Source organism: Thunnus thynnus, chromosome 11, assembly GCF_963924715.1.
Source record: "Thunnus thynnus chromosome 11, fThuThy2.1, whole genome shotgun sequence".
Lineage (NCBI taxonomy): Eukaryota > Metazoa > Chordata > Actinopteri > Scombriformes > Scombridae > Thunnus > Thunnus thynnus.
The window spans coordinates 15,406,503-15,433,986 of NC_089527.1; the positions used below are offsets into that span (position 1 = coordinate 15,406,503).

General features: G+C 38.6%; 1 protein-coding gene across 2 annotated transcripts; it reads right to left on the reverse strand.

The window, feature by feature from the left end:
• Positions 1–1,830: 1,830 nt before the first annotated feature.
• Positions 1,831–27,132, reverse strand: ikzf2 (IKAROS family zinc finger 2). 2 transcript variants are annotated; one of them, XM_067603314.1, is made up of 9 exons: positions 26,334–27,132; positions 25,001–25,084; positions 23,328–23,374; positions 17,497–17,598; positions 13,974–14,168; positions 12,308–12,475; positions 8,342–8,479; positions 7,555–7,668; positions 1,831–6,676 (listed from the first exon to the last, which is right to left on the reverse strand). In XM_067603314.1, the coding sequence occupies exons 3-9, from the start codon at positions 23,353–23,355 to the stop codon at positions 5,871–5,873; spliced, it is 1,551 nt and encodes a 516-aa protein (XP_067459415.1). In that variant the 5' UTR covers positions 23,356–23,374; positions 25,001–25,084; positions 26,334–27,132; the 3' UTR covers positions 1,831–5,870. The 2 variants fall into 2 exon arrangements, with proteins under 2 accessions (XP_067459415.1, XP_067459418.1); XM_067603317.1 differs by lacking the exon at positions 26,334–27,132 and adding an exon at positions 25,282–26,316.
• Positions 27,133–27,484: the final 352 nt, after the last annotated feature.

A 27,484-nucleotide genomic window follows, 5' to 3' on the forward strand; every position in this document is an offset into this window, starting at 1 on the left:
TATCTTACTCTAACCATTGACTGTCACACAAAGAGCAATGTGTGCTCTCTCTGTTCCAAGGAAACACTGACTATGTACTTAATTTTTTCCAATCAGTGATGATGACAGCTTTATTTTCAGATTCCTCCGCAAGCCTTTACTTTCCTGAGCTGAAGCCAAAAGTTACATTAATATGTGGACTGTCTGAGAAAAACGTCTCTGCTGTAAGAGCACCACAAAGTGAGGGCAGGTGTATTATTCCTGTGTTGAAAGTATGAGTCAAAAACAGATAAGATCTATGTGGGAACAATCAACTGACTAGCAGGTAAATAGTGGAATCTGAAGATGAAAAGATACAGTTTGGGGTCTGTTCAGACTTAACACCTCTCAGTTTTTCTACCGCCTTCAGGGAGCTTTGATTTTGTGTGTGTTTGCTGTTTGAAAATGTTTGTGAGACAGTGTATGTGTGTGTGCATTAGACAGATTAAAGAAGTAAGGGGGTGAGGAAAACTGCTCTGACATTTAGAGGGTTTAACAGGCTATAGCACCCATCTGTTCAAAGACTGAGGAGGAACAAACACCGTTACAGTGCGAGTCAAGACACTACTACAGTATGGTTGAAGGTCTGGCCACACATGGAATTACTAGAAATCTTTACTTAGAAATAGAAGATTTTAGAAGTATTTTACAGCCAGCATCTTTAGGTTTCCCTGCCATTTACTGGTAGTAGCGATGATCGCTGACATTTTGAGGTAGATTTTAAAAAAAATTAAAAAATCAGCCAAATAAATAAGTCTTAAAGTCCTCTTAAAGACAAAGTGATCAGCTCACCTATCAATATCTAAGATACGTTATGTCACAAAATACTGTATTTAATAAATACAACAACAATTCAAACAAGTTAAAATGTATCACAGGCTGTAAACTGTTTAATGTGACTGTATTCGGAGTGGAAGCAGCGATCTACATGACAGATTTCTATTTTATGTTAAAAATAAAATTAACACTGACTTGCTTCACCGACAAACTACACTTTCAGTGTAACCCCAGTGCTTCACGTTCAGGGCTTAATCGTCTCACTCTAATTATCTAATTCTTTTCTTGATTCATGGCCAGGAAATTGGCCTATTAAGGTTCAAATTACAAAAAAAAAAAAACACTTTAAAATAGATTTCACATAGTGTGTGTTATTTTTCTAACAGGTTGCACTGCTGAATTTGAATGAGTTTCTCATTAAATTCAAAAGCAGAACAGACTGCAGTTGGACAAATCCTGCCTCATAGGTAGTATAATATAGTAAAATAAACTATATAGTTATTATAACTCGAGACTATATCTTGGTCCTGGGCTAACAAGACCACATTTTACGATTGAAGCATTTCATTCAAATAACATATTGAGCGAGTTCACAGAGTCTCAAATTTCTTCCAAAGTTCACAGACATTATCAAGTGTCACCTAGTGAGTCAGAACTTGATCCTTGTCTGTGTTTGTAGATTTTGACTGTACTGTTCAAAATCACTGGGATAGCGCCATATAAAATGTATTAGAGGTGAAATTCCCCTTCCCCTGAGATTATGGTCACAGTCACAATTATAACAATAATAATTCAAATCCAAACAGTAACAGAGAAGTTGTAGCACGCGTTAGTCATCAAGTCACATACCTGGAAATGTTTAAACCTTTTTCAGTTTTATGACCTTTGTTTTTCACAATATTTAAGCATTGTATTTATTCGTTCCACAATGCAGTTATTTAATTACAAGTAAGATACATTTTGCATGTTTGAAGAAATTTTATTATAACAATATGTCTGACTTCCTGTTTCAAAATTCACAAAACAGACAAGGCAGTAAAATCATTTCTTTAATAGAGAGAAACCCATGCCTTAAAAATATACATTGCATTCTTCAAAGCAGTGCGTCTTCATTTAATGTCACTGATGTTGAAATCAGGGCTGAACAATCCTCCAACTTCCATCGACATATTCAGTGTTGGACTGTCATGAGAAATTACCAAACAACTTCAATTACTGTGCATTTGTTTGATAAGTTAATCACATATTTTAGGAAATAAAAATACACAACCATATGCAAATACCTGAGAGCCCTCGCATCAGAAAATTGTCAACAATATCAGAGATGACCAATCAGCACACACTTCTGGATCATTTCAATATTCAGTGCCAAAATATACACCTTTCATATATTATTTCTAAAAAATACAATACACCTGAACCCTGTCTTTTACATGTTTGTAAACATTTTTAAACTTAAAACTAAAACACACAAAATTTCACAAAACTATTTGCATTAACATTTCAGCAGAAAAATAGACATTTAGCACACTCATTTTTAAAAATTTACAAAAACATCCCCACATTCGGAAACAATAGCAATGATTTTGATTTTCAAGTAAACTCCTCACTCACATGGAGGGCTGACAGAAGACCTCTTTTTTTCTTTTTTTTCTTTGTTTTTGTTCATATGGCTGCTTCAGTTAAAGAATTTGTGTCCAAGTAAGGCTGTTGTTATTACAATATTACTCTAAGAAAAAAAAAAGAAGAAAAAAATATGTGCCTCATATCTTTCCAAATATATCATGTAGAACAAAACAAAAGAAAAAATGAGGAATTAATATTTCAATTGAACATCATGTCATGTTATTACCGATTCAGTTTAATTTACTTCTGGTCTGTTTATTTGTTATTCCTTCTAAAATGGATTAAGAAGAAAAATCAGGGTAACATTAACTTTGATCATAGTATTATTAAAAGGATATGCTTTTTTAGGAGGACCCCAGATAAGGCTTTTTTTTTTTAGATAATAAATATATACAGGAACAATATAATAGAAGAATGTATAGAGTCAGTATCACTATCACAGCTCAAGGTGTAAACAAATTCCAGTGCCAATACTTTATAGACAGTAAGTTTTTATGCTAGCTGGGTACCAGTTGCGCATAAGAGAAGCAACATGTAAACAGAGAAAAAAGCTGCCTTTTGATCACAAAAAGACATTAAATGTAGATGATCACTGAGTTTAACCCTAGAGAGTAATCAACTGTTCATGATAGAAAACTAACCAGTGTAAAACTAATAATACCAAACTTCTTGCATGTACTGATACAATAAAAGAACATGTTCATCAGGCAGCGTAGCAAATTTCCTGTGTGCATCTCCAAGATTGTTCTCTCAGACATAGGACTAACCTGTGTTGTATCAATGATTGTCTTCCCCTCTACTTTAATGTGATAATTAGAAAAAAAACAAAAAAAAACAAACAAAAAAAAAACAATGCTCCCTTGTCAGGGCATGGACATAAAGTGCATGGCCAACTGTACAAAACACAGTCTTATCTGAGTCCTTTCACAGGGAGAGACGGTAACTATGAAAGAGCCGCAACTGGCCTTACAGATCTTAAAATCTGTTATCCTTCAACATACTGTAGATGACGGACAAGGGCGGCTTATCTCCAATTCACCATTTGCATTTTGCATGAGCTTTGAGCAGATTTACTGAGGTGACTTGGAATGCTACAGTTTTGGGAAGTGCCTTCAAAGTAGTACAGTGTGGTAACCGCACTCCTCTCACTTTTCCTCTTGCTCATGCTGTCTCGCTCTCAGTCTCCTCCGTAAAAGGTCATGTATGAATGTGGTGACATAATGGCAAAGCAAAGAGGAAGATTCAGAGAGAGAGAAAGAGTGAAACACATTAGTGTGTGTGCTTGTGAGTAAGATGGTGTTGGTGAGGAGGAGAGAAGCAGCCTGGTTCAAACAAGGTTAATAATACCACGGTAGGAAACCAAAATGACGAAAGCCCACCATATACGTCAAGAATTTTCTCAATCCCCTCAATTCCTATAATGCAGTAAATTGTAGAAGATCAGCTTCAAATAAAGCTGCGTTAGGCACAATTTTAAGGACAAAGTACCTCAAAAAGAGCTAGGCTTTTTGTGCAGAGTCTGATGTGTCCCTGTATTTGTCATGACGTACAAATAGAAAATGGCATTGAAACTGGACATGTAAGCATGTATTTAGTGTGCTAGAAAACAGCACGAATAATGTGGACCCCACCTGACCCCACACCCAAGAACTGAAGAAGCAGCACAACACATACACACACCCATCCAAGCTAAATCACAAAGTGTATTACATCAAAAAGAAGGGCCTAAAGCATAGAGTGGGCTACAACAGAGAAGACCATCCCATGCTGTATCATTACCCTGCTTTGCCATTATCCCTGTGGTATCCATTGCTATAAAGAATCAAACTCCAATAGTTAAATGATTAAAAGCAAAATTTAAACCACCCTTTTCCCATTTTAGGCTGTCGATGTGCAAGTCCGCCTGGAACTGTTTCAAACAAAGTACAATGCTCCAAGTTATACTGTGTGTTCACACTGCAAGCAACACAACCCATGAGTCACCAAGATTGATTAATGTTCTATAAGAGCAACCAGGTTAAGAAACATATGGCCAGTTATTTATGTGGAGAATGCACTAGCTGGGCAGCTTAGAAAAAAAATAAAAAGATGAGAAAAAGATGGCTGTGGCAAAACTTTATGGTCACAGGGCTGACAAGAACCACTGTACTGTACTTCCTTGTTTCATGATCAGTAGTTCCATCTCATAAAAGCAAACTGGATGGAGGCTGGTAACTTTGGAGAGAGTTGCGATACAAGCAACAAATGTAGTTGCATGATATATGAATAAAAAATAAAAATACGATTAGATTTACAAATGTACTGTATATGATCACTTTAAATGCAAATTTTATAATTTCATTAGATTAACTATTTTATATTTCCAACTTGGTGTTAAGAACTTTTGCATTTGAAATTATTCTTTGCGCTCATGAATGTAATATATTAATGTATGTGTTAATTTATTTACAACTTTATTTTATTTTTAATTATTAAACTCTAGTGAGCAAATCAATCTAAGTATGCTAATTCATAAAAATTATACAGTTATATGAGGCAATACCAAAGCAGAACAAAATTCTGAAGATGATGGCATGACGGTTCAGATTTCTACAGCCGCAGACAGGTTCAATCAGAGACAACCACACCACACCACTGACAGTCAAGTCCAAATGGACACCAAGTTGCTAGAAGTTTGAACACACAGTACCAGATGACCATCATGTGCCCTGGCAAACAACACCAACTGTACGGATTTTGTGCAGCATGCCACAGAAAGTGGTCCTGTTCAATGCCATGATTCTCTGTGAGGTCTGTTTTTAGCAAGAATTTAAAATGGTTTTAAAACATTTACTATGTTAGACATAGATGACCAAACTTTTTTGAATACATAAATTCCATAGCAGCACATCCTGCTATTATGTCTATGAAAGAATTTTCTGAATTTGAGACTACCTGAAATACTTTGGCTCTGTCATCTTTGTTAGTCATGACATTCTTTCTGGTTAAACAGTTTATCCAGTGCATTAAGCCCACAAGGTTGGAACATGTTCTAATATTTTTTATGCATTCTTTACTACTTGAGGGTGAAAACATTATTTCACTATAAAAGCATGATGAAGGGACAGCCACAAAAGGAGACATTTCCAAACAAGACTAAAATGAAAAACGAGTCAAAGTCATCTAACAGCTGCACTGTTATACAGTTCATGAACAATTTCTGAAAAAAAATGTACCTTTCTTCCTCTACAATAAATCGTAATTAAATATGTATAAAATGTGTCTTTGGCCCGTACCTTCATATGATTGTTCAACTGTTCAGGTTCACACTAAGTAGCTTAAAAAGAAGTCTATGATTGTGCTACACTTGTCTACAATGCCATTCAACTGTGGAGTCTCAGAGGTCTGGGGATAGGGACGGATATCAGGCTATTGCTCCTTTCCCTTCTTTGTCTTTCTTACCCATCCTCTTACTGGAAGGTGTGTTCACCACGGACTATGTGAGAGGAGAACTCATAGCGGTCTTTGCTGCGGTGACCACAGATGTTGCATTCCAGTGGATCTCTGTAACCATGGCAACCCATGTGGATGGTATACATGACATGGTCCAGGAAGAGTACCCGACAGTGCTCACACTGGAAAGCCCGCAACTCCTGGCCTTCACGTCCAAAGACCCGCACCCCTTCCTGACTTACAGGCCTCTCTGTGGCCACTCGCATTATCCCAGTCACCATTCCACTTCTGGGTGATGCTTCTCTCACCCGGTCACCTGAAAAGACCACTGCTGGACTTGCTTGCGACCTGAGGCCGGGAGGGGGGTTGCTACCATGGTAGCTTTGCCTCTCCTGAGGGCTGCTGCGAGCTGAATCGGCCGAGTCAACTCCACTGTGGTTGGGAGATTCCTCTTGCCCTGGCTGAGCCTGCCTGCCCTGCCTGGTCAAAGCAGTGGGGCCATTTGAGGTGGGATGGCTGGGGAAATCAGTGAGCAGTGGTAGCTGTGGTGGCAGCGTGTCACAGTTTCCTGGGCGGTCTGTTCGTTGGCCCAGGGGCAGGACATGATGGAACAGGGGGTTGACCATGGGCACCACCTCAGCCATAGAAATATGGGGCCCTGGATGGTGGAGCATGGGCCGAAGTGTGTCTGATCCAAGGTAAGTGATGGCATTGCTGATGGCCTGGTCCATCATGTGGGCCGGCATCAGCTCAGCCTTCTTCTCGTACTTGAGGCCCATCTCATATCCTAGGTCAGGGTAGCTGAGGCGTGGGATCTTGTCACCTGCATGAAATAGAGTAGCACTATGACTATGTAGATTTGGTTTATTTAACAATATTAGGCCAATTTCAAACCATATGACACCAAACATAATCAATTTAGATCCAATAGCACATGTGGAGGGAAACACTTTTAGCTTTTAGCTGCTCACAGAGGGGACTAATAATATGCACAGGTAAAAGCGTAATTTGACTTCACAAAATGTCCTCTATAACCAGCCAAACGTGGACTTGTTTTTTTTTTTTTACATTTTGTATTTGATGTTCTGTGTGTACGAGTCTAATGGGGTGGAAAGCCCCATCCATCTACTACTGCACTGTTTAACCCCTCCAGAACAGGGATGCGGTGAACTGTTTTCTCTCGATAAGAGCAATGGCAAAGTTACAGGTGTACCTAACCACAGAGTGAAAAACATTTCCTTGCCTCTCAGTCATCCGCTTGCTCTAGCTCGCTCAAGCTCTATGTCTAATAGTGTGGCAAATAAAACCAATTTCAGAAAAAAAAAATGCTCAAAAGTAGGGCATGGGTATTGTGTGAACAATCTAATTTTGTATGATGCAACGCTGAAAAGGAAAGGAAAACTAAATTAGCACAAAAACAAACTGTTAATAAAAAAATATTCCATTTTATTAGCATAAAAGTGAAATCAGTAGCAAAGTGCTTTGCATGAAGAGTATTTAATTAACTAACTACTATTATATGTTTTAAGACTACTTTTTGTTTTGCAAAAACAAAAACCTTTTGTTTTGCAAAACAAAAAGTTTTTGTTTTTGCAAAACAAAAAGTCCAAATCACTCCATTAAAGTCTGCTTGGACAAATAATACGTGTCTTGCATGCCAATAACAGAAAATAGTGCCTGACTATGTTGATATATACCCACCCACAAATTTCTGAGGTGTGGTGCTCTTCCTCTTGCCAACATTGCTGTGCAGTCTTTCAATAACAGGTGGCCGATCAAAGGTAGCCATGGGCCTTGACTCTTTAGGAACCTCACCTTGGAAGGTTGAGAAAGGAAGGGGGTTGGAGAAGGCAGGAATACATTTAGGTGTTAAATCATGGGAGTTTGAGAAAGTGAACTAAAGTGAGATTGCTAGATTAACAGATCACTCTTCCTGGGATGTGAAAATTAAAAATGAAGACAGAATCACTTTTTCCCCCCAACTTTTCATTGTCATTTTAAAAAAAATCTTAACCACGACCCATCAACCATTCAACCACAACTCAACCCCCACAAATCTTCCCAGTCCTCTTATGATAGGACACTTTGTTTTTGTTAAAGAGTTGCATTTAAAGAACGGATGGATGATTTAATTCAATAATTTAAGAAGTTAAGTTAAATTTTAGATTAATTACAAAAAGTGTTTACAAATAAATTACTGAATGTATTTGTAAACACTATTTTACACACTTTTCCATTTTTATTCAAATGAATAAAATGTAAGAAATGTACATTGAATAAATAATAAACAAAAAGCCAGAGAGACACTGCAGAAAGAAAAAAAAAATTCACTTCTTTATAGTTGACCAAACGTATATACACAGGGTACATTTTATATAGCAATTTTCTTCTGTAAACAAAATCCAACTTTGCTACTGCATTGTCTCCTCTCCATTACACAGTAGGCTGCCATCATTTTCATGGTTTCAGTTTCAGTAAAACTATTTACCTGTGTAAGGGCCAGTGTTGGCGGTTGGATCCAAGCCGATACTCTGCAGGTAACTATGGCAGCGTTCTTTGTGCTCCTCTAGGGAGGTCCGCTGTTTGTAGCTCCGCCCACAGTAGTTGCACTTGTGTGGTTTTCCAACTAAAAGCAAAGACATTCGAGGGACAGCATATTAATTTCATTCACTACTGACAAACAGACAAAGAGAGTGGGTAGTGTCCAATGAGATAATGCAACCTGCTGCAGCGTTCAGGCAGTGCGTGATAGTAAATGCTGTGAAGAGTCAGCAAACAAACCAGAAGCAACCCTCTGAGCTCATGGATGTTCCACTACTAGTGTGAGGATTCCACACTGTTGCCAGACAGAAAGACAAGTTGTGGGCGACAAAGATAGTTGCACCAAGAAGTCTGCGTTGCAAAACGCTTTGGTCTCTGAAAACATACAGCTAACTCCCACTTCTTTGGCAAAGCATGAGTGAATAGCAGAGTTGATAATGAATCCCATAGTGGTGGTAGGAAACAAACTCCAATGTTAAATGGCTATGGAGGTGGAGTATGATTCATTGAGGCGTTTCTATGTAATTCAATTCCTTCCAACCTAGCAAGTGGAAAGATGAAGACATATTCTTTACATCTATCTCTGTGAAGCCATAAACCCATCCATTCTTCCATCTATCCACCCCTCCTTCCGTTTGCTTTATCACTCAATGGATGGATCAATGCATTGGTGGATATTTGAATAAATAAATGCTTTAATAAGTGAACATATCAGTAAATCATGTTTTATCTTGATATGTATGTAACTGTAAAATTATTCGTCTTACACATTATTTCATTACACTTTCAGCAAAGACATTAAATTGTTTTTTGTAAGATGAACAGTGATTCTTGGATTTTAAAAAATACAGGACATCAAGGTGTAGGCCGATAGTTGTTTGGGTCCCTAGTGTCACTGCCTCTGTGCAATGGAACTACCTGAGTCATTTTCCATATTGAGGTAAGAGTTGAATTAGAAATGTGTAAAAACTTCATTGTGTTTAAAGTGAAAATCCTACGCATGCAGACACTGCTGAAGAAATAGGTCTGTGTCCTGTGCTAGAGTATTCTCAAAACTAATGTAATGACTCATAAAGGAACTCGGTGAGTGAACCGGAGGCCACATAAGCATACCAATGTGACCCAGACACCAATAATTTGCAACGAGATGTAGTAAGACATTCACTGGCATAATGGTGACAACAATTACTAGAAGAAGATGCAAAGATGAACCAGTGCTCTTGTCACTGCAAGAACAAAGAAACCAAACATATTTCAGTTTGAGGCACGGTGGCTGTTACACACATACATACACGCACACACAAATTTAGAGACAGACACGTGAACATACTGTAAAAAGTCTTTCTCCTGCAAAAATGGATGTTGGGTTTCTTCTCCTCTTTTTTTTTTTTTTTTGTTTTTTTTTTTCAATAAAAAATACTTAACATGTTCTACAAGAGGATGAGATATTCCTTTAGCTACTAATGTTACACTTTTTTCCCTGGTCTATTTTGTTGATGATTTGTGTAAGTGAAATGAAACCCACTTGTTACAGAATGACATGGCCAGTCATTGCCATTCTTACATCAGCAAGCACTTTTTCAGTGAATCATGTGGAATGGTAATAGGTTTTCTGCTTTATCTGTAATTCAGTACTCTTGTGGTCTATGAATGACATTGTATCGATATAACTCGAAACTCGGATTCATTATGATGTTTTTTTTTTTTTTTTTAGTATGAACAGATGTTGGTGAGTGACAAAGGGTTTCAATATTAATAAAGTGTGGGTAGGTGTACCCGCAGGGTCATTGCAGTAATATTCATTTTGGGTAGTGAAAGAGTAACTTCTAAATGAAACGTCATCATGGAAATATTTTTTCTTTTGCTCCTTTTCAGCCGTGAAACTAAAACAGTGCAGTAGGCAGTATTCAATCAAGTATCACTCCCTTGTTCTCAGTGGCTTACATCTACACACTCTCTCTCTCACACACAAAACTTCGTTATTTTTTCATATTTAGATAACCACCCACACATGACTTTGTGCAGATGTTGGATGGACCTTAAGAATCCACCTTTCTATTCTTATTAATGCAAATGGACCATACTGTGCACTCAGACTCACTTGAATGATTGCATTTGGCTAATAAACGGGAACTTGCACAAATTTACATCTTCTAGCTTACAAAATGTGAAATCCTTTGCCTCTCAAGCAATGCCTCCCCTGCATTATGATTTCACTGATTAACTATGCCTCAACGGAAAATGTCATGTTCCCAGTCTAACATTCAACCTGGCCTTAGGGATAGCTGCTTAATGCAACACACTTTTGTTCTGCTGCTCTTCCTCCATATTTCTTACTCTTGTCTTACATTTTTCAACGCCTGACTTCTCTTTCTATGCTTTATTTCTCTCTTTTGGCTACACCTGTTCTACCTGGCAGGGCACCAGGCCAGAGCTGCCAAGTTTGCAGCACCAACAGACTAGAGAGTAGTGAGTCCCTGTATGTAAAAAGAGAATCATGACAGCACAACTTGGCAACATCAAATTTCTCATATTCCTCACTAAATGACCAGAAGAAGGCAACTTACTAATCATGATTTTACATGACACAAGAGGAGGTGGTGGAGGTGACAAACATATTCAGCTGAACAACAGGAAGGAAGTGAAAATAGCAAAATGGTCATGGTTGATGATGGAAGATAGATGTGGAGAAACAGATAATAAGATATGCATAAAAGAAGCATCTGAATGGCAAATAGAACCTAATCCAGAAAAGAAAAGAAATCTGTGTTCATAAGTAGGCCAGGGCTATTGTGTGAAATATATAATATTGTCTAATGCAACACTGAGAAGGAAGGGAAAACTAACTCAAAGTTTTAAATAAAGCATATTTCATTTTTTAGCATAGAAGTGAAATCAGTAATTGCATGGTGAGAATGTAATTGAAGAAACAACTGAGATAGAGATTACAGGTATGCAAACAGACATTGTATGCAAACACATGGACACACACCCAAACACACAAATTACTACCTAAAAAGAGAACTGTGCATGAATAACCCCTGTGGCGGCATTACATGCAGAAATGACAGTATTGTCTGACCTTGATTTCAAAGGCGCAAAAGAGGGGAGAGCACATCCTCTTTGATAGAAAAAGTGGGTTACAGTTGAGAGACACAGCCAGCACTCCACATGTGTTTCTCAACAGACTGATAGTTTCCTCCTTAGCGAGTCAGCCAGCTAAGGAACAGTATGTCCTTGGTACCTAACCACAAAGCACTTTCAGAGCTGTCTATGTGATAAAAAAAAACACCACAGCGTCTGTCCAACAACAATATAGTGTCACCAGTCAGCATGTATGGCTACTGTGGCTAATATAGCTCTGCTAGATCTTATATAAGCTGACACACAGTCGCACAACAATTCAGAGGAAAGAAATATCTCAGGAGAACATTCAAGAGGTACTTACAAAGCCTGTAGATTGTGTTTTGAAAGACTGGGGGGATAAATTATACTTATCACAAAGATTTGAGATTGGTTATGTTCAACTAGGTCTATACTTCCTGGTGTATGTGTATAGGAATATGGTTTGGCTTTTCTTAAGTATATTTTAGTTCAAGATCATTCATTTCTAAAGGAACTAAGTATTTTTCAAGGTTACTACATTAGGTCAGAGGTAAACTAAGGTTATTAAGTATAGCACAGGAGTGTGGGCATGTAACATAAGCATAATATTAGGAAAAAATATTTAGGCAAGGGTCTGTCTGAAATGTTTAACTATCTTTAAAAATAAATATAGTCAATCCTATTATTAAACACAGTATGGGTTGATTTTTTTTTCAGATCTCTGAAGCAATTCTGATGAAATAAATTAAGCCTCTTCTGGGTAAAAGAAGTGCATTCGTAAAAAGGGAAGAGAAGAGGGTGAGCTTACCAGCATGAGTGCGCAGATGACCAGTGAGGGCATCTCGCCGCCGACAGGCATAGTTGCAGAAGGGGCATTTGAAGGGTTTTTCGCCTGTGTGCAGCTTGATGTGTCGAAGCAGGTTTCCCTTCTGGGTGAACGAGACGCCACACTGGTTGCACTGGAACGGCCTGTCACCTGAAAGAGGCAGGCACAGGAAGTCAATACCACACTCATTGTGGATGATGTTTTTAGAAAGCATCAACAAGCCTGCAAACAGTTTTTGTCTTTAACTGAACTCATTTACCTTTTCTGATTTTTTTTTTTTTTTGTAACAGCTGACTTTGTTTCATCATGTGTACGAACCACTTTCCACTGATGGATGCTTTATAGTTTATAAATGAAATATCACACCTATCAAATTCCTACTATATATACTATATGTCCTCATTTGACATATGATGCATAATAATGACAATCAAGACACAAACCATCTGTTAAATGCAATATCTCATTCGGATAATGAACCATTTTCTACATTTCCACAGTTGTTATGGTAAAAGGATCAAAATATAACTGTAACTGTAACAAGCAAGTACAATATTGGTGCACCATTGAAAAAACCTTATTGAAGAGGATGTATTTATTTGGGCACTATGAAACTGTGTTCTCAGCCATAATGTATCTTAGTTTGTGCATTCACACTGTTTTACGCTGACCCAAGCCCAACAGATTACATTTGTAACAGCTACGTATGGGCTGACGAGTGATGCTGTTGCATTGTGACATCTAAACCCGTTTCAAACACTAACTTTAAAGTACTTTGTTTCCGTTTCATCATTATTGACAGGTGGTTGTATTATGCAGACGGATCGCCCTATTGTAGACTTCCTAAAAAAACAGTGTAGAAGGGTAGAGTGGTTAAGATATTGCTGTCAGCATTTAGAAAATGATTTGGATTAAAGAAAACTAAAGTTAACTGCTATGTCTTGAACTGCAATCGAATAAAACAAAATACAATTCTAACAATTTAATTTAACTCAATTTAACTGAACTGAATCAAAATACACTTAATTTAATTGAGCTAGCAACTTCTCCCCTTGAGAAGACATGTACATCAGGTGAAGAAGTTGGTATATTACAGATATGGCTATAGTATACTTAAAAAAAAAAGTGGCTATACTGCATGTACTATACTTCTGTATATTTTCCAAAATACATGCAACATTTTCTATAGTTATGAATTGGAGTATGAGTCTTTCTATCTAGTGTATGGTGGACTTTATATCATAGAGGATACTGCAGTTCAGTGCACACTTCTGATTTAACAAGAGAAATATGATCATAATACTGTGACAACCAAAGCAGTCATGCCGTCAGTTGGAACAGGTTATGGGGGATTCCAAGGATATTTTTTCCCTGATAATAATTCTAAGTCTAAGGTATTGTCTTCAAACAAAAAAGACAAAAAGAAAAAAACACAGAAAGCATTTCACACCCACTGTCGAGGATTTCTCACTCTACAGATGGGGAATCGTACACAATGCCCTGTTTTTAATGGTTGAAAAATAAATAAATCCTGTGTGGATTGTTAATTTCAAAATATATCCATGAAAACAATGTCACAATTATACCAGAAAGCTTCTTTAAGCATTACAAGCTTTTAATGGCACTTGGAAATATACTGATCCGTTACCATTAGGTTGTCGACTTTCTGCATCAGCTGCCATACTTTGCCCAGACAATCCATCCTGTGTGTTGCTTGGGCTGACAGTCATGGATTCCTCTAATGCTACTCCCTCCTCTTCCCCTGTTTGGCCTAGCCCTTCAAGTGCTGGGCTTTTGTTGTCAGCCTCCTCCCCTGTTTCTTCCTCTTGCTTAATCGTCAGTTCTGTAAAACAAAAGAAATAGGGACATCCTGAAATGCTAAGTTGTGTCTAATGCAGATGATGTAGAATTTAACTCCAACCCTAACTAGGCAAGTGCTAGGGTTAGGGTTAGAGGTATGAGTAGGCTCTAAGGAATTGAGCTGGACTGTAATGGTATGAGGATGGACTGAATTGAGGTAGAAAGGGAATGCACATGGGTTGACTTGAGTGGGTCAGCTGTGTGAAACAGTATTATACAGAGGCCTTTCTGCACCATCTGTTTCCAAGCCATTCGATCTGAGTCTACAGCCTCCCAGGTGTTCAGGTCGACACTCAAGGCCTTCAGGTCTCTCTTGTGGACGTCTTTGTAGCGCAGTTGGGGTCTGCCTGTGGAACATTTTCCCTGTACTAATTCTCTGTAGAAGAGATCCTTGGGGATCTGGCCATCATCCATTCACACCACATGATCGAGCCAGCACATGCATCTCTGTTTCAGCAGGGTGTACATGCTGGGGATTCCAGCTCTTTCCAGGATGGTGTTATTTGGCACTTTGTCCTGCCAAGTGATGTTCAGGATGCACTGGAGGCAGCGCATGTGGAAAACATTGAGCTTTCATTCCTGTCGGGCAGCACAGGGTCCAGGACTCACTGCCGTACAGGAGGGTGCTCATGACACAAGCTCTGTAGAACTGGATTTTGGTGTGCTCCGTCAGCCTGCTACTGGGTGCATCATAGTAACTTAGCAACTCAACACATAAGCAGCATTAGGATGGACTGACACATTGACAAGAAAGAGAGAGAGAAAGAAACTGGCTGGTCTGGTTCCTGGCTGTCCCTGGGGAGAAAGGGAGTGTCAGAGGCCCTGTAGTTTGTAACACCTGATTAGCAATGGAAGACCGGCTGGATGAGAAGGGTAAAAGATTATATAATTGCACATGTGTGTGTGTGTGCGTGCACGCGTGTGTGTGTGTGTTGGTGCGTGGGTGGTAGTGGCGGGAAACTATTCACCACCTGCAGTCTCTAGTGATCAGTCACCAGCAATTAGTAATACTTGCTTGCATGTACACTAAAATAAAATACAAAAGATCAAAAGATAGCACTTCTGCACATGCAACAGACACAGCTAGACTCAGCTGCATTCACCTCCAGTCTTGTCCCAAAATAATCATTTGGATTGTGCATATACAGTTCAGTCATCAAGACAACAAGAAATTGTGCTTTTTTGTCAAGTCCTTTGAGACAAACTTGTGATTTTGGGCCATATATTAAAACTTGACTTGACTTGGTCCCCTATAGTGGACTTGATTTTGTTCCTACTACAGTTGTGACAGGAATCGTCCTAGGTAATGAGCCAGTAAATTTGGGAGTGTCTTATACTGAGAATCAACTCCCTGTCCTGAAATGGCTTAAGATAGATGTGAAAGGGGCTTTAGATGTAGTGCGGAAACCGTCTGAACACTATCCAAGCAAAACTTACTGATCCTGATGATCCGGTTTTGGGATTTACAAGGGTAATAATCACAGTGTGAGCGTATGTGGTTGTTTTACTAAAGCTTCCCATTTGACTGCATCCATCAACTGTCCCCTCAGGCTTTGGAGCCCCATCCATTTAACTATAAAAGGTCAGTGAAAGCGATTTAAAAATTCAGACATTTTCTCCATTTAGACTACAGCAGGAAATTTCCACAAAGAACCTGAAATCTTTAAACTCATACTGTATGTTGCCAATGCCACCGTTTGTTCAAAAGAAACACTTATCCCAATACCCACATTGCGATCGAGCCTTGTCTTTGACAGCTGTATCCTGGCAACACGGAGCAGACCTGAACGTCCTTGCTATTCAGCTCCTTGCATCTTTACATCTGTCTCTTCCAGTGTGGCAGAGAATGCATAGAGTGGTCAGATGAGGATATACTTGAAATTGTTGCTAGAACAAAAGCAGCAATGAACAGTCCTGTTCCATATAGAGTGCAGCAGAGTCTGCAGTTTTTTTATGTTTCCATTAATGCATAGAAAATTAGGAGTAAAGATCACAATTGATTGTAAGTTTGACTGAAAGCAACACATTATGAAGAAGACAGTCTGTCACTACTGTACCATCCCAACTGTCACGTAGCCCAAAGGCTGTAATTCCTACCTTTTAATACCACACAGAGCTCACAATACCAAGAAATTTGACAATGCTTCATGCGTATTTTCATCAGATGATATGATGCAGTTCTTCTTTTGTAACAAAACCTCAAATGCAAAATCATGTTAGGCAACTTCCAGCATGACAACAGCTCTTTTCAGTGAAGAGTATTTCCCTGTGAAGACCATTGCTCGGCTCACCTCCCTGTATCTCTAAACTTGTGGGAAACAAGCTTCTCTTTTTCTCACTAAGCTCCCTCATCTCTCTTAGTTTCCCCTTTTCTTGCTTTGCTGTTTCACAGTGACAATACTAGAGCTAGTCTGAGCAACACCTCTGGTAAGGTGCAATTTAGTGCAATACGTGTGATATGGTACAACAAAATGCTTTGTACAAAAGCTCCTACCATAGAAATAATTTACTCACTGTGGCAAGTGTTCGTCGTCAGTTATATTTATTACTAGTGGCTTTTTATTGTAAATTCTCAAATTCAATATTTGAGACAGGACTTTGTTTCTGTTTTTTTTTTTCTGTATTGTAATTGGACTTCATTTATACAGCGGTTTATGCAAAGTGATTGTTTGCCTCTCATTCACCCATTCACACAGATGGCGGCAAGATACAAGGCACTGGCCTAATCATCAGCAGCAGCACCTCTTTTCTGATCTGCTCACATTTGCCATGTTAATTTTCTGGTTCTGTTGAAGAGAACTTAACACATCCTCTGCCCGTTTCACCTAAAAAGCCTTTAGGGGAAATACACAAATCCATTTTCTTCACTGGTAGGCCTTTATTATGAATGTGTTGAGTAACTTAACGTTGAGAAAGAAAAGTACTGGTGGAATTCATTACGTGGCCAGTGTATTACAGGTACTGCTTATTTTATTTTTCATCAATTTTTTTTTCAAGCCTTCATTTGTGAAAGACCTTGATTACCTCACCACCATTTATTTGAGAATTAACAGTGTGTTTATGTGTGTACATGAGCTTGTTCGTCAGACTCTGGTCAAATATCTTATGTAAAAATAATACAAGAGAAATCAAGGAGAAATCTGTCTTGTCAGAGGTGGATGGCACTAAATGGACATCATTTGATTGTTTCAGGTCAGTACAGGCTCAACATATTGTCAAACTCTAATGTTGTTATCTGTCTCTGCATGTGCACATACTTTAGTTGTTCTTGGCAGACTGCACAAATGTGTATCTATCGATTGTGCACTCACCACTGGGGGAATTAGGACCCTGAGGAACAGTCTGTCCATTAGGTGTTGACATATCCACCAACATTCTCGACTTCTCCTTACCGGGAGAGCATTGGCCGTTACCTAGGAGACAAACAGAAACACGACAATCTTCATTGTGCTGTACAACACTGTAGTTGTTTAACAAGTAGTACTGTTATGTGAAAAAATGAAAGTTTTGTTGTGTTTGATGTTATAGTGTATATGCAATTTTAGGATTAAAGCTCATGAAATGTTTCAAAACCAGGTGAAGAGAGAAATAAATCGTGGAGAAGCAAGAAACAGTAGTTTCTGAAAAACCTAATGTTTTAGAGGATGAGATTCTTATAAACATGATAGACTCCACACCTGACCTGGGAAAGATTTCTTCTTCATTTTTATGAAGATAAAAACATTTAAAGTGAGTAGAAGCAAATCTTATGGCTAGCTAAAAAACAAACACATCACATAATGTACAAAAGCTTTATGCACAGTATTTCCACAAATAAAGGAAATTCAATTAAATGATTCATTTTATCCCTCTCAGATCTCCCTCTAAACTTAATCTGAATGGAGGTAACACTACAAAACGCAGAAAGCTAACTCAACTGTCTTTATGCATCTATGGGATCCTAATGTCCAGCAAATGTGGATCAGATTGCATCCTCTCAGCAGTCTGCACAGAACCCAGGCTATGGATAGCCCCATGTCCACTCAGAGGGAGAGCAAACCAATCCCTTATCTCCTTACACCCCGGCCCCATCGGGGTCACTTGAACAATACAGTGGCAACAGGCAAACACCCCTGCTGACCCAGGTGTCAGATCCCTGAGGAACCACAGTGAGCCATCATTCACCATCAACACTATTAAAGGTTTTCTCAAGCACACTGACAATTGAGAAGAGCTAAAAAGAATTCATGGTGAAGTCCTCAGACTGCCTAATGCTTTTAAATTTGATGTAGCAATAGCTGTAGCAGAGGAGGTTTCAGTAAAAATCAAAGGGATATACGTACTATATCTGAAACTGCTACAAGGAAGGCCCTGTTACAATTTGTCGGTGCTGAATATGTCTGCAATGATCCTTCATACATGAAAAAGAAATCTGTGTCAGATCTCCTTTTGCTGTGACAGCTCCTCTTAGTTTGACAACCTCTTCTGTGGTATTGTTCCATTGTAGTGGCGGCCCCACTGAGTGGGGCATACTGGGAGACGTTGTCCATGACACAATCCCTGGGCCTGAGCTCGGGTTGCACAGGTTAGGGTTGGAGGAAATCTCAGGTGACCAACGCTGGCTATCCCTTGGCAATGCTGTCCTGGAGACAGGAGTGGCCCAGATTTGTCATGAAGGATTTTCCATTACTGTAGCAGACGCTGACAGCTGCCTAGCAGCACCATGGCTAAGTTGGTTCAGGCATATACTAATGGTTTTGGGCTGTCTGTGTTCAAATAAAAAAACACACCCCCCAGGGGAAAGGCATTTTGAGTAATACACCAAATTGGGATAATTTAATGTACTAGCAAGTGGAAAGGAACAAATTTGTACGCATGATGAAAACAGAATGAGACATGTAGGTGTAACAATTGACTTTTGCATGACTTTATCACAGATGCCAAATTAATGCATTGCTTCTAAAGTACAGTCATGCTCTCGGGAATTTAACAAGGGTCAATGCAATTTATGGTCTTACAAGGGAGCACAAGCAATTAGAAATGGTATCTAGGGTCAGGAAAAGTATGCTATGACAATAAACCAATATTAAACCGAGGTCAAGCTCTATCTGCCTGCTTGTGATGGCAGAGATGAATGAAAACGATGCAAAGAAAAGCACATACGTCTCACTGTGTGAGGAACTGAATAAGATTATTTTCTTAAGTGACAAGGCACTCCGTTCCGGCTTGCTGGATACACACCGTATGGGATCTGGTTTTTCCTGTCAAACCCTCAGCCTTCCTTGAGACACAGATTCATAACACAGACACACACGCACACACACACAAAGACACACCACTGTCCCAGTAACAAACATACAAATAGAAAAATGATAGTATTAATTAGCCTACTTCTGAAAGCTATGACATACTGTACTGGAGGTACTACAGTAGCATCATGTTTAATTTGTGAATATATGAATACAGTTATATACATACACCTTATTAATTCCAGATGTATTTGAAGCAGCTGTTGTTGATTGCCAAGCCATAGAGTGCACTGGTGCATTCCATTTTAAGTAATATATAGTATGACCCAGAAAGGAGGGAAATCTGGTACAGTACGCAGATAACTACTCTTACATTATCTGCAGAGATGATCTAGAAATCAGTGAAATCAGCAAAGAGTCTATGTTAAACTGGAGCCACTGAGCAACTTTGCAATCTGCAAGTTGCATTACAGTAATACTGCAGCATCCACGGAGATGAAAGACCATTAGGTCATGCGGAAAATCATATTTGCTCTCACATACACATATCGTCATAATTTCACACATATAGACCACTATACTCCCTCACACTCCTAAACACACTTATATTGAAACATACTGTCTTACTCACATTACCATTTCAGCAAAAAATCATGTTTACTTTACAGTATTAAAGGGAACTTATCATGCACATTTCCATGTCTATGTTTTTATTCTGGGGCTCTAGTGGAATATCTTTGCATGCTTTACAATTCATAAAACTCCTTGTTTATCTTATACTGACCCTTTATGCAGCCCCTCAGTTCAGCCTCTGTCTGAAACAGGCCGTTTTAGCTCCTGTCTCTTTAAGGGCCCCCTGCCGATGATCCCTCTCTGTTCTGATGGGATCTAAATGATCAGATTTCACAATTGCACACCAACTTATGGACAGGTAGCCTTTATCAGGCTGAAACAAGTGACTTATATTTCTGTGCAGTTAAGGGAGTTTGGTGAATCCAACTTGGAGCACTTGTATGAGCAAACTGCACAGAAAAAATAGTTTCAGGAGTTTTAGGATAAGAATACAAAATTGCTCTTGCATGAGGCCCAATGCCCATGACAGTGTATGTTAAAAAGACAATAGTGCATGTGAGAGAATGGGATAATCTATTTCAATTCAATTCAATTTTATTTATATAGCGCCAAATCACAACAGAAGTTATCTCAGGGCACTTTTCATATAGAGCAGGTCTAGACCGTACTTTTTATGTGAGAAAAAGATTGCATATGTGATAAATTATGATAGTATATGTCAAGGGGTCAGGTTTGGTCGTGTGCCGCCATTTGCCTACCACTGGGGTATGTGATAGAGAACAGGAACATATGTGTGTGGAAAAAGTATACTTGTATGTGAGAGTATGATAAGAGAGAAGTTACTGTGACAATGACTGTGCATGTGGCTCAGAATAATAGTGTGAGATGATTGGAAGGTTGGTTGGTTTTAAGCCAGAGGGCAGCTTAAATTCTTGATTCCTGGTTATCTAACAGGCTTCTTGAAAATAAAGCCTGTTGACAGTGACACTGTTATCAACGTTTGGGCTACAAGGAGTATTTAAATCCAGCATTGGTGCATTTTACTGTAGGTCACCATGTTTTATTAGTACAAAAGCAAGATGGCTCTGTTTTTTCAGATATTTTACCTATCCTTATCCTTAGATTTAAGTTCTTTACAAGGCTGTAAGCAATTCAGGAATTGAAACCACAAATATTGTCAATCACATGCAATTTCATAAATTGTTAGGCTGTATGTCTCATATTACTATTCTGACTCATAGATAATATTATCCTCTCTTTTATATAGAAAATATTAGTATCTACTGTGTATGTGAGTGAGAATAGTAGTAGTAGTCTCTCACTCTACTATTCTAATTAAAATATATTATTCCCCCCCACTAAAACTACTTGTATTCTTTCTTATATATGTTTTCACATGCATGAATTTTCACCTTTCTTTATTCACACAAATTTGACTGCTGGATTTTTTGGCAGTCTTTGTTTATTTATCCCAAACAGTCAATGTAACAACTGTACATATGTTAGTATTATTAGGCAAATCCAAAACCATGGCGACAGTAATAAAAAAATATATCCACCAAGTGTTTTGGATAAAGTTTCACTGAATGTAAAAAGTAATCACTAATATGAACCTATGTGAGCTTTTACAATGCTTTTATCACAGAGCTGCAACTCTGTAAATGAATAACAATTTGAATAGGAAATGAGTTGCAGTCAAGTTTTATGAACTGAAATAACATTTAGTTTTATCAGTCATCAGTTACAAGTTACTCTGTGTTGAGTCAATTGAAGTCAGTTCCCTGTCAGTCTAAACTATAATAACTGGAGAAGAGAAGGAGCTGATTCACTGGACTGTAACTATCTGCAACTTGCCATCAGGGGAAATCGCTCAAATGGTACAAAATGTGGCCCAAATTACCACATCCGACCAAAACACATTGTATTTGTCCAATCAAATACAAATTTACCCAATTAGGCGGAAAACCATAGAATCTGACAAAATTGGTCACAGAACCTCAGATAAGTGCAAATTATTTGCTCATTTTGAGATATTTTCAGCTCTCACAGACGTGTCTTTGCCTAAATTTATCCAGTCACATCTTTGAACTGACTTTATATACACTTTTGCCACCTATAAAATTGAATTCACGTTCAGTCTGAACACTCTCACTCACACATACTTCTCTGTATATTCGCAGTCGCATATAATTCTCATTTACATGTATTCTTTTTGACACACACCACATATACTATCATTTTCTCTTGTACGATTGTGTGTGTATAAAAGTATAGTAGTGAGCGGAAACAGAGATTCCTGCTGCGTGAAGAACACTATCGCTTTGCATATAAGAGAATATAGTTTGTGACAAGCAGTGTATGCGGGAGTGTATGAATGACAGTGAGTACAATATTTCTGCATGCAAGAGAGGATAGTAGGATATACTGTACAGTAGTACAGTGGGTAGTAGTGTATGTGGGAGAGTACAGTTGTGTATGTGCAAGATTATGATGTTGTGTACCACAACAGGTATGATGTATGACCTAAATTTTCACTCATAGTCAGCAGTACTTTGTCAGTGTATTGATAATGCAGTAAAATACATGGGAGTAATGAGGATGTAAACTGTTGCATTCCACAAAGATTTTACTTTTCCACAATATTGTGCTAATGGAACAGACTATTATTTGTTCCACAACTATCATTTCAGAAGCGTCCCACAGACGGACAAGGAGAGGAAGAGCCTCCATTTCTTCTTCCACCACCAACCCTACCCCGCCTGCCAAGTGTTCCTACAAGCACAAACCCCCAATGGAGACCTGAAAGTCCCCACTGATGTCATCAACAACATGCTACCTGTTTTCAGACATGCATACCAAAGCAAAATGCAAGGGGGGCAGGGAAGATATTCAAGAGACCTGCCCAAAGGAAACCAGCAAAGGGCAATGGAGCACCACAAAGTGCATATCCAGTATCTGCTGCATTCAACAGGATGTTGCTAATGCATCGTTTTCTCTACCTTTGAGGGGTGAACAGGAAAAAGGCTGCACTAGGGGAAAATCCCTTGAAATGTTTACAGTGTTGTGATTGCAAAAATGTTATTTTTTGTATCAGTTTTGTATCACAAATGTGGATGCGATGTGAAAATAAAAATAAGCTAATAACGTCATAATCACCAATAACCTAATAACACACAGACAAAGTAGAGTCGTCATTGTCGTTATCATGACTGCCATCATCAGTGCAACAAAACACAGACACACATTCGGATACACTGCATATACTCTGTCATTGGCCTAAAGTATGGGCAGTGAGTGTCAGCATGCATTGAATGTAATGAGTTAGCCATATGAGGACTTACTAGCACAGTAGCCTTCGGGAGCCTCCATTTCAAGAGCTATGGGAGTGCTGCACGGATCAAGAAAATAAATATTATTGCAACTTGTACATTTCTATAACACAAAGACTTTTTTGCATTTTCTCTCTATTCTTAATTTGTTTAACTGGATGAGCGTATTAAAAAAACTGTGCTGCCTGGGTTTTGTGTTACATAAAAAGCGTGCAACAATGATATGCAATGATATGCACCTTCAGAATGAACCTTTGTCGAGCATTCACACAAACAACATGAAAATATAATCTATTAATTGGTTTGAAATCATATTAATACCCACATTTACACCTTCAGACACGTGGATTTCAGTGTACAGAGGTGCATTACAACAGAGACACAAGTCTGAGCAGCTTTCTTTTTTGGAAGTAGTCATGTGTATTTAGAAAGCTACTCTATGAACTATTTTAAATGTGCAAACATCCGCGTTTTAGTGTCATGTTCTCTGTAAAATATGTTCTAGTCTAAATAGAAGTTAAATTATAGCCGGTTTGGTCTCTCTATTTGCTGCCTTTAACTTCCATGAAAGTACACAGTTGTGGTTTGCATATCATATATGAGACCCAAATTTGATTGAGACAGAAATATGTGATTGATTATTTAGGCCCTAGCGATTGATTACTTAAGCCATAGTCTTCCCATTCAAAACACCCAAAAGAAAATGATTTGAATGTACCTACTCACTACAGTGACAGAGTGATAGCTGTGATGCTTTAACACATTTTAAAGGGTGGAAATTGAATAATTTCAGTTCATTATGTTACTTTTTTTTTTTTACTTTTTGTTCAAACCTGGCATTAAACCAACCAAGAAAGCTAGTTCAGTCACAAAAATCACATTAACTTCAGGTGCAACACGAAGCGTTCAACTGTGCAGAGATACACTTTAACACAAGCTTCTTTCTAAAAACTACATATATTCTCTAAACATTTAAAGGCATTGGTAATGCATGTTGTCTGCAAGCGCTTTGAAGTACTCATAAATTGTAAGGATTTTCATGAATTGCAAGCTGAAGTTTGAGTCCATCTTCATCTTTCAAGCCAATGTTGAGTCATTGTTGTGTAGACGGTTTGTTAAAGTCAAGACATACTGTATTAAGTGTGTTAATAATATTATATAGCATATATTATATATGACATTATTATATTATAATATTATGTAGCATTGCATCAGAAAGAATAATAAAAGACTTTTTCAGTATTTATACACTGACCCTGATCACACTACTAATTTGTATTGTGCCACATCACAATTGTCGGTGTCCTTAAACAACATGGGTTTAACTCTTTAATTTGAAGAAGCAGAAAAAATAATTCTAGTCTGTCATTACAGAAACTTTCCTTTTGATTGTGAAACATATTGCCCAACATCTTTTCTACACGTAATTCATTGTGGTAATGTGACTCAGAGTCAGCTGCAATTTTCTTAATAGTCTAAGATCCTAAATGAGCCCCCCTCTACAGTTACATAGAGGAAACTTTGGCCAATTTACAGTCCCAACAAGTTGACAAACCATGTGTTTTAGATTCGAAATAACATGATAAGCCTCTTAACAGCTAAAATTAAAAGTGAAACATGAAAGCAAAACAAGAAAGTAACATGCAATAAGTAGACAAAAAGGTGAATTCATATAGGCTAATTACCTTCAAGTGTCTCCCCTGTGCAAAATGAGTTGGTAATTTCAGTCAAGGACGGAGGGAGGGGGTTGGTAAAATGTCTCCACCTCCCTTTAAAGAAACAAAAAAAGTCAAAATTACTTATGTCGTCCAGTGATGTCTCACCAACGTATGAAAGGGGGGAAAAAAGTCAAGTCAGCATGTTTCAATAACACTCCAGTGAAAATAATGTCAAAAACATCAGAAAATTAATTTGAGTAAGTTCAGAGAAGCATAAAAAAAGTTAAGGAGGAGCGCATCTTTCCTACAGGTGACTGTCGCTGCGTTAAAGCCTTTTCTGCGCGCGTCCGGTCGAATTTTTCACTTTAGAAGCGACACCGACACCGTCCCGTCAAGCTCCACACGCACTCGACTCAAACTTGTGACATTTCTTTAGAAGTCTCAACTAGCAGCTGAGCCTTACACAATGCACACTTACAGTAGGAACATCGAGGGGGAAGACTCAACAAGTTGGTAAAGGAAAGAAAGAGAGGGATGGATCAAACTGGATCCACCGGTTCCTAAGGAATTAGCCATAGTGGCAGGGAGCAGCCGAGCTATTTTCAACTGGAAATCCGTGGGTAGGCAATGTTGAAAAGCTAACTGTGGAGACATGACTCAAGGTCGGACCTCACGGGTTTTACCTGCTGAGGCGGGCAATGGGAATAATATGATGTAGTGGCAAATTAAACGATGGGTAAAGTGCTGCACCACCCCACCTTCAAAATGCATTAAACAACAATATGATAAAAGCTATGAATTATCCAATCAGAGAATGTAGAAATTAAAATTATTGCCGCCCCCCGTTTCTTAATTTATAGGCCTACCACTTTTGATACTTCCTAGTATGTCTGCACCATGACTTTGCAACCGAATGAATATTTATGTCAGCAGCAAAACGGTGGGAGAATTCTGTGTTACAGACAGGTTAACCGGTGAGGACGGTGCATTCGGCAACAGTGCATCTCTGGATCAGCTAGCCTGTATAAAACGTGAAGCGCGTTTGTGGCAACGCGTTGTGCTTCTCGTGTTTGATGATTTTTTTGCTGGCTGTTGGTGCCTGCGTGGCTTAGCACTGACTGACAGCGGCAATTCAACAGGTTATCCGATCACCGCAGTCTACAGCAGAGCCCGTCTGCCTTTCCATTCATCACACAGACGCTCCTTGTCTGCCTTTGCTGCAGACATGCGCCTCTAGCAGCGTCTGTAGCCTATTGATAGTCGAATGATATTGAATTGCTATATTAAAACAGCAAAATGATGATTAGTTAATACAAACCGTCTCATGCACTTATGTTTCTCTCGCTCTCTTTTTATTTACCTTAAACACGTAGGAGTTTATATCCCATGAACTTGCACATTGATCCAGACTGAATGTCTCGGTTTGGAATAGACTTCATTCTAACCCGACATGCGCCATGCAGCGCGGACTCAAAGGTAGTTTGGTTCCGCAGCAGAAGCAGCAAAAGCAACAGTTGTTAAATCCACCACTGACTTCCTCCATCTCCTACAGCAGAGCAGAGCAGCAGACAACCCGCCCGAGTTGCTATTCTGGGAAGTTGGTCTGACACAGAGAAACGGATCACAGAGTGTGGACCCAGTCTGCCTCTCTGCTCGGCAATCGATTAGGTTACAGGGGCCTCTTATTTCTAAGGCTGCAGCCAAGTTATGTCCTTTGGCGACAGAAAACATCACTGTCATACTGTTAGAATATTTCTATAGACACAACAGTGTACTCAAGGACATAAAGTGACCACATGCGTTTTTTACATACCCTGCAGCTATGTATATATTTTAATAAAATTATCACAGTTATATTGCAGTAATTTGGCAAATGTGTGACATATTATTTAATTGCACATGTTATTATCAAGTCTTGTCTTGTCAAGAATGTAAACTATTGCAATAGAAAGAGATTTAGTAAGAAAATTTTGAGGATCAATATCAATATTTGAGAGTTAAGAAACGTGATAACAATGTACTGCACCTGCCGATATTCACTTCTTAACATAAACACAACAGACGTTCTTGATAATTATCTCTTATTATTTTTATTAACGAATTTCAACCAAGATGTGTCCTGAGCAGGACATTGTATAGTTGAAAAATAAACTTGTCAGTGCTCTCTGGTGGATAATCTATGTAATGGCAACACTGTTTGAAAATTTCATTAAATTTACCGTATCTGTGGCATTTTCAATTCAATTAAATTTTATTTATATAAATTAAATTGTCAAATCACAACAGAAGTTACCTCAGAGCACTTTTCACATAGAGCAGGTCAAGACTGTACTCTTTAATTTTCAGAGACCCAACATTCCCTCATGAGCAAGCACTTGGCGACAACAGTAAGGAAAAACTCCTATTTAATAGGAAGAAACCTCAAGCAGAACCGGGCTCTAGGTGGGCGGCCATCTGCCTCGGCGCTTTGGGTTGAGAGAGAAAGAAAGAGGGGGAGAGAGAGACACAGAG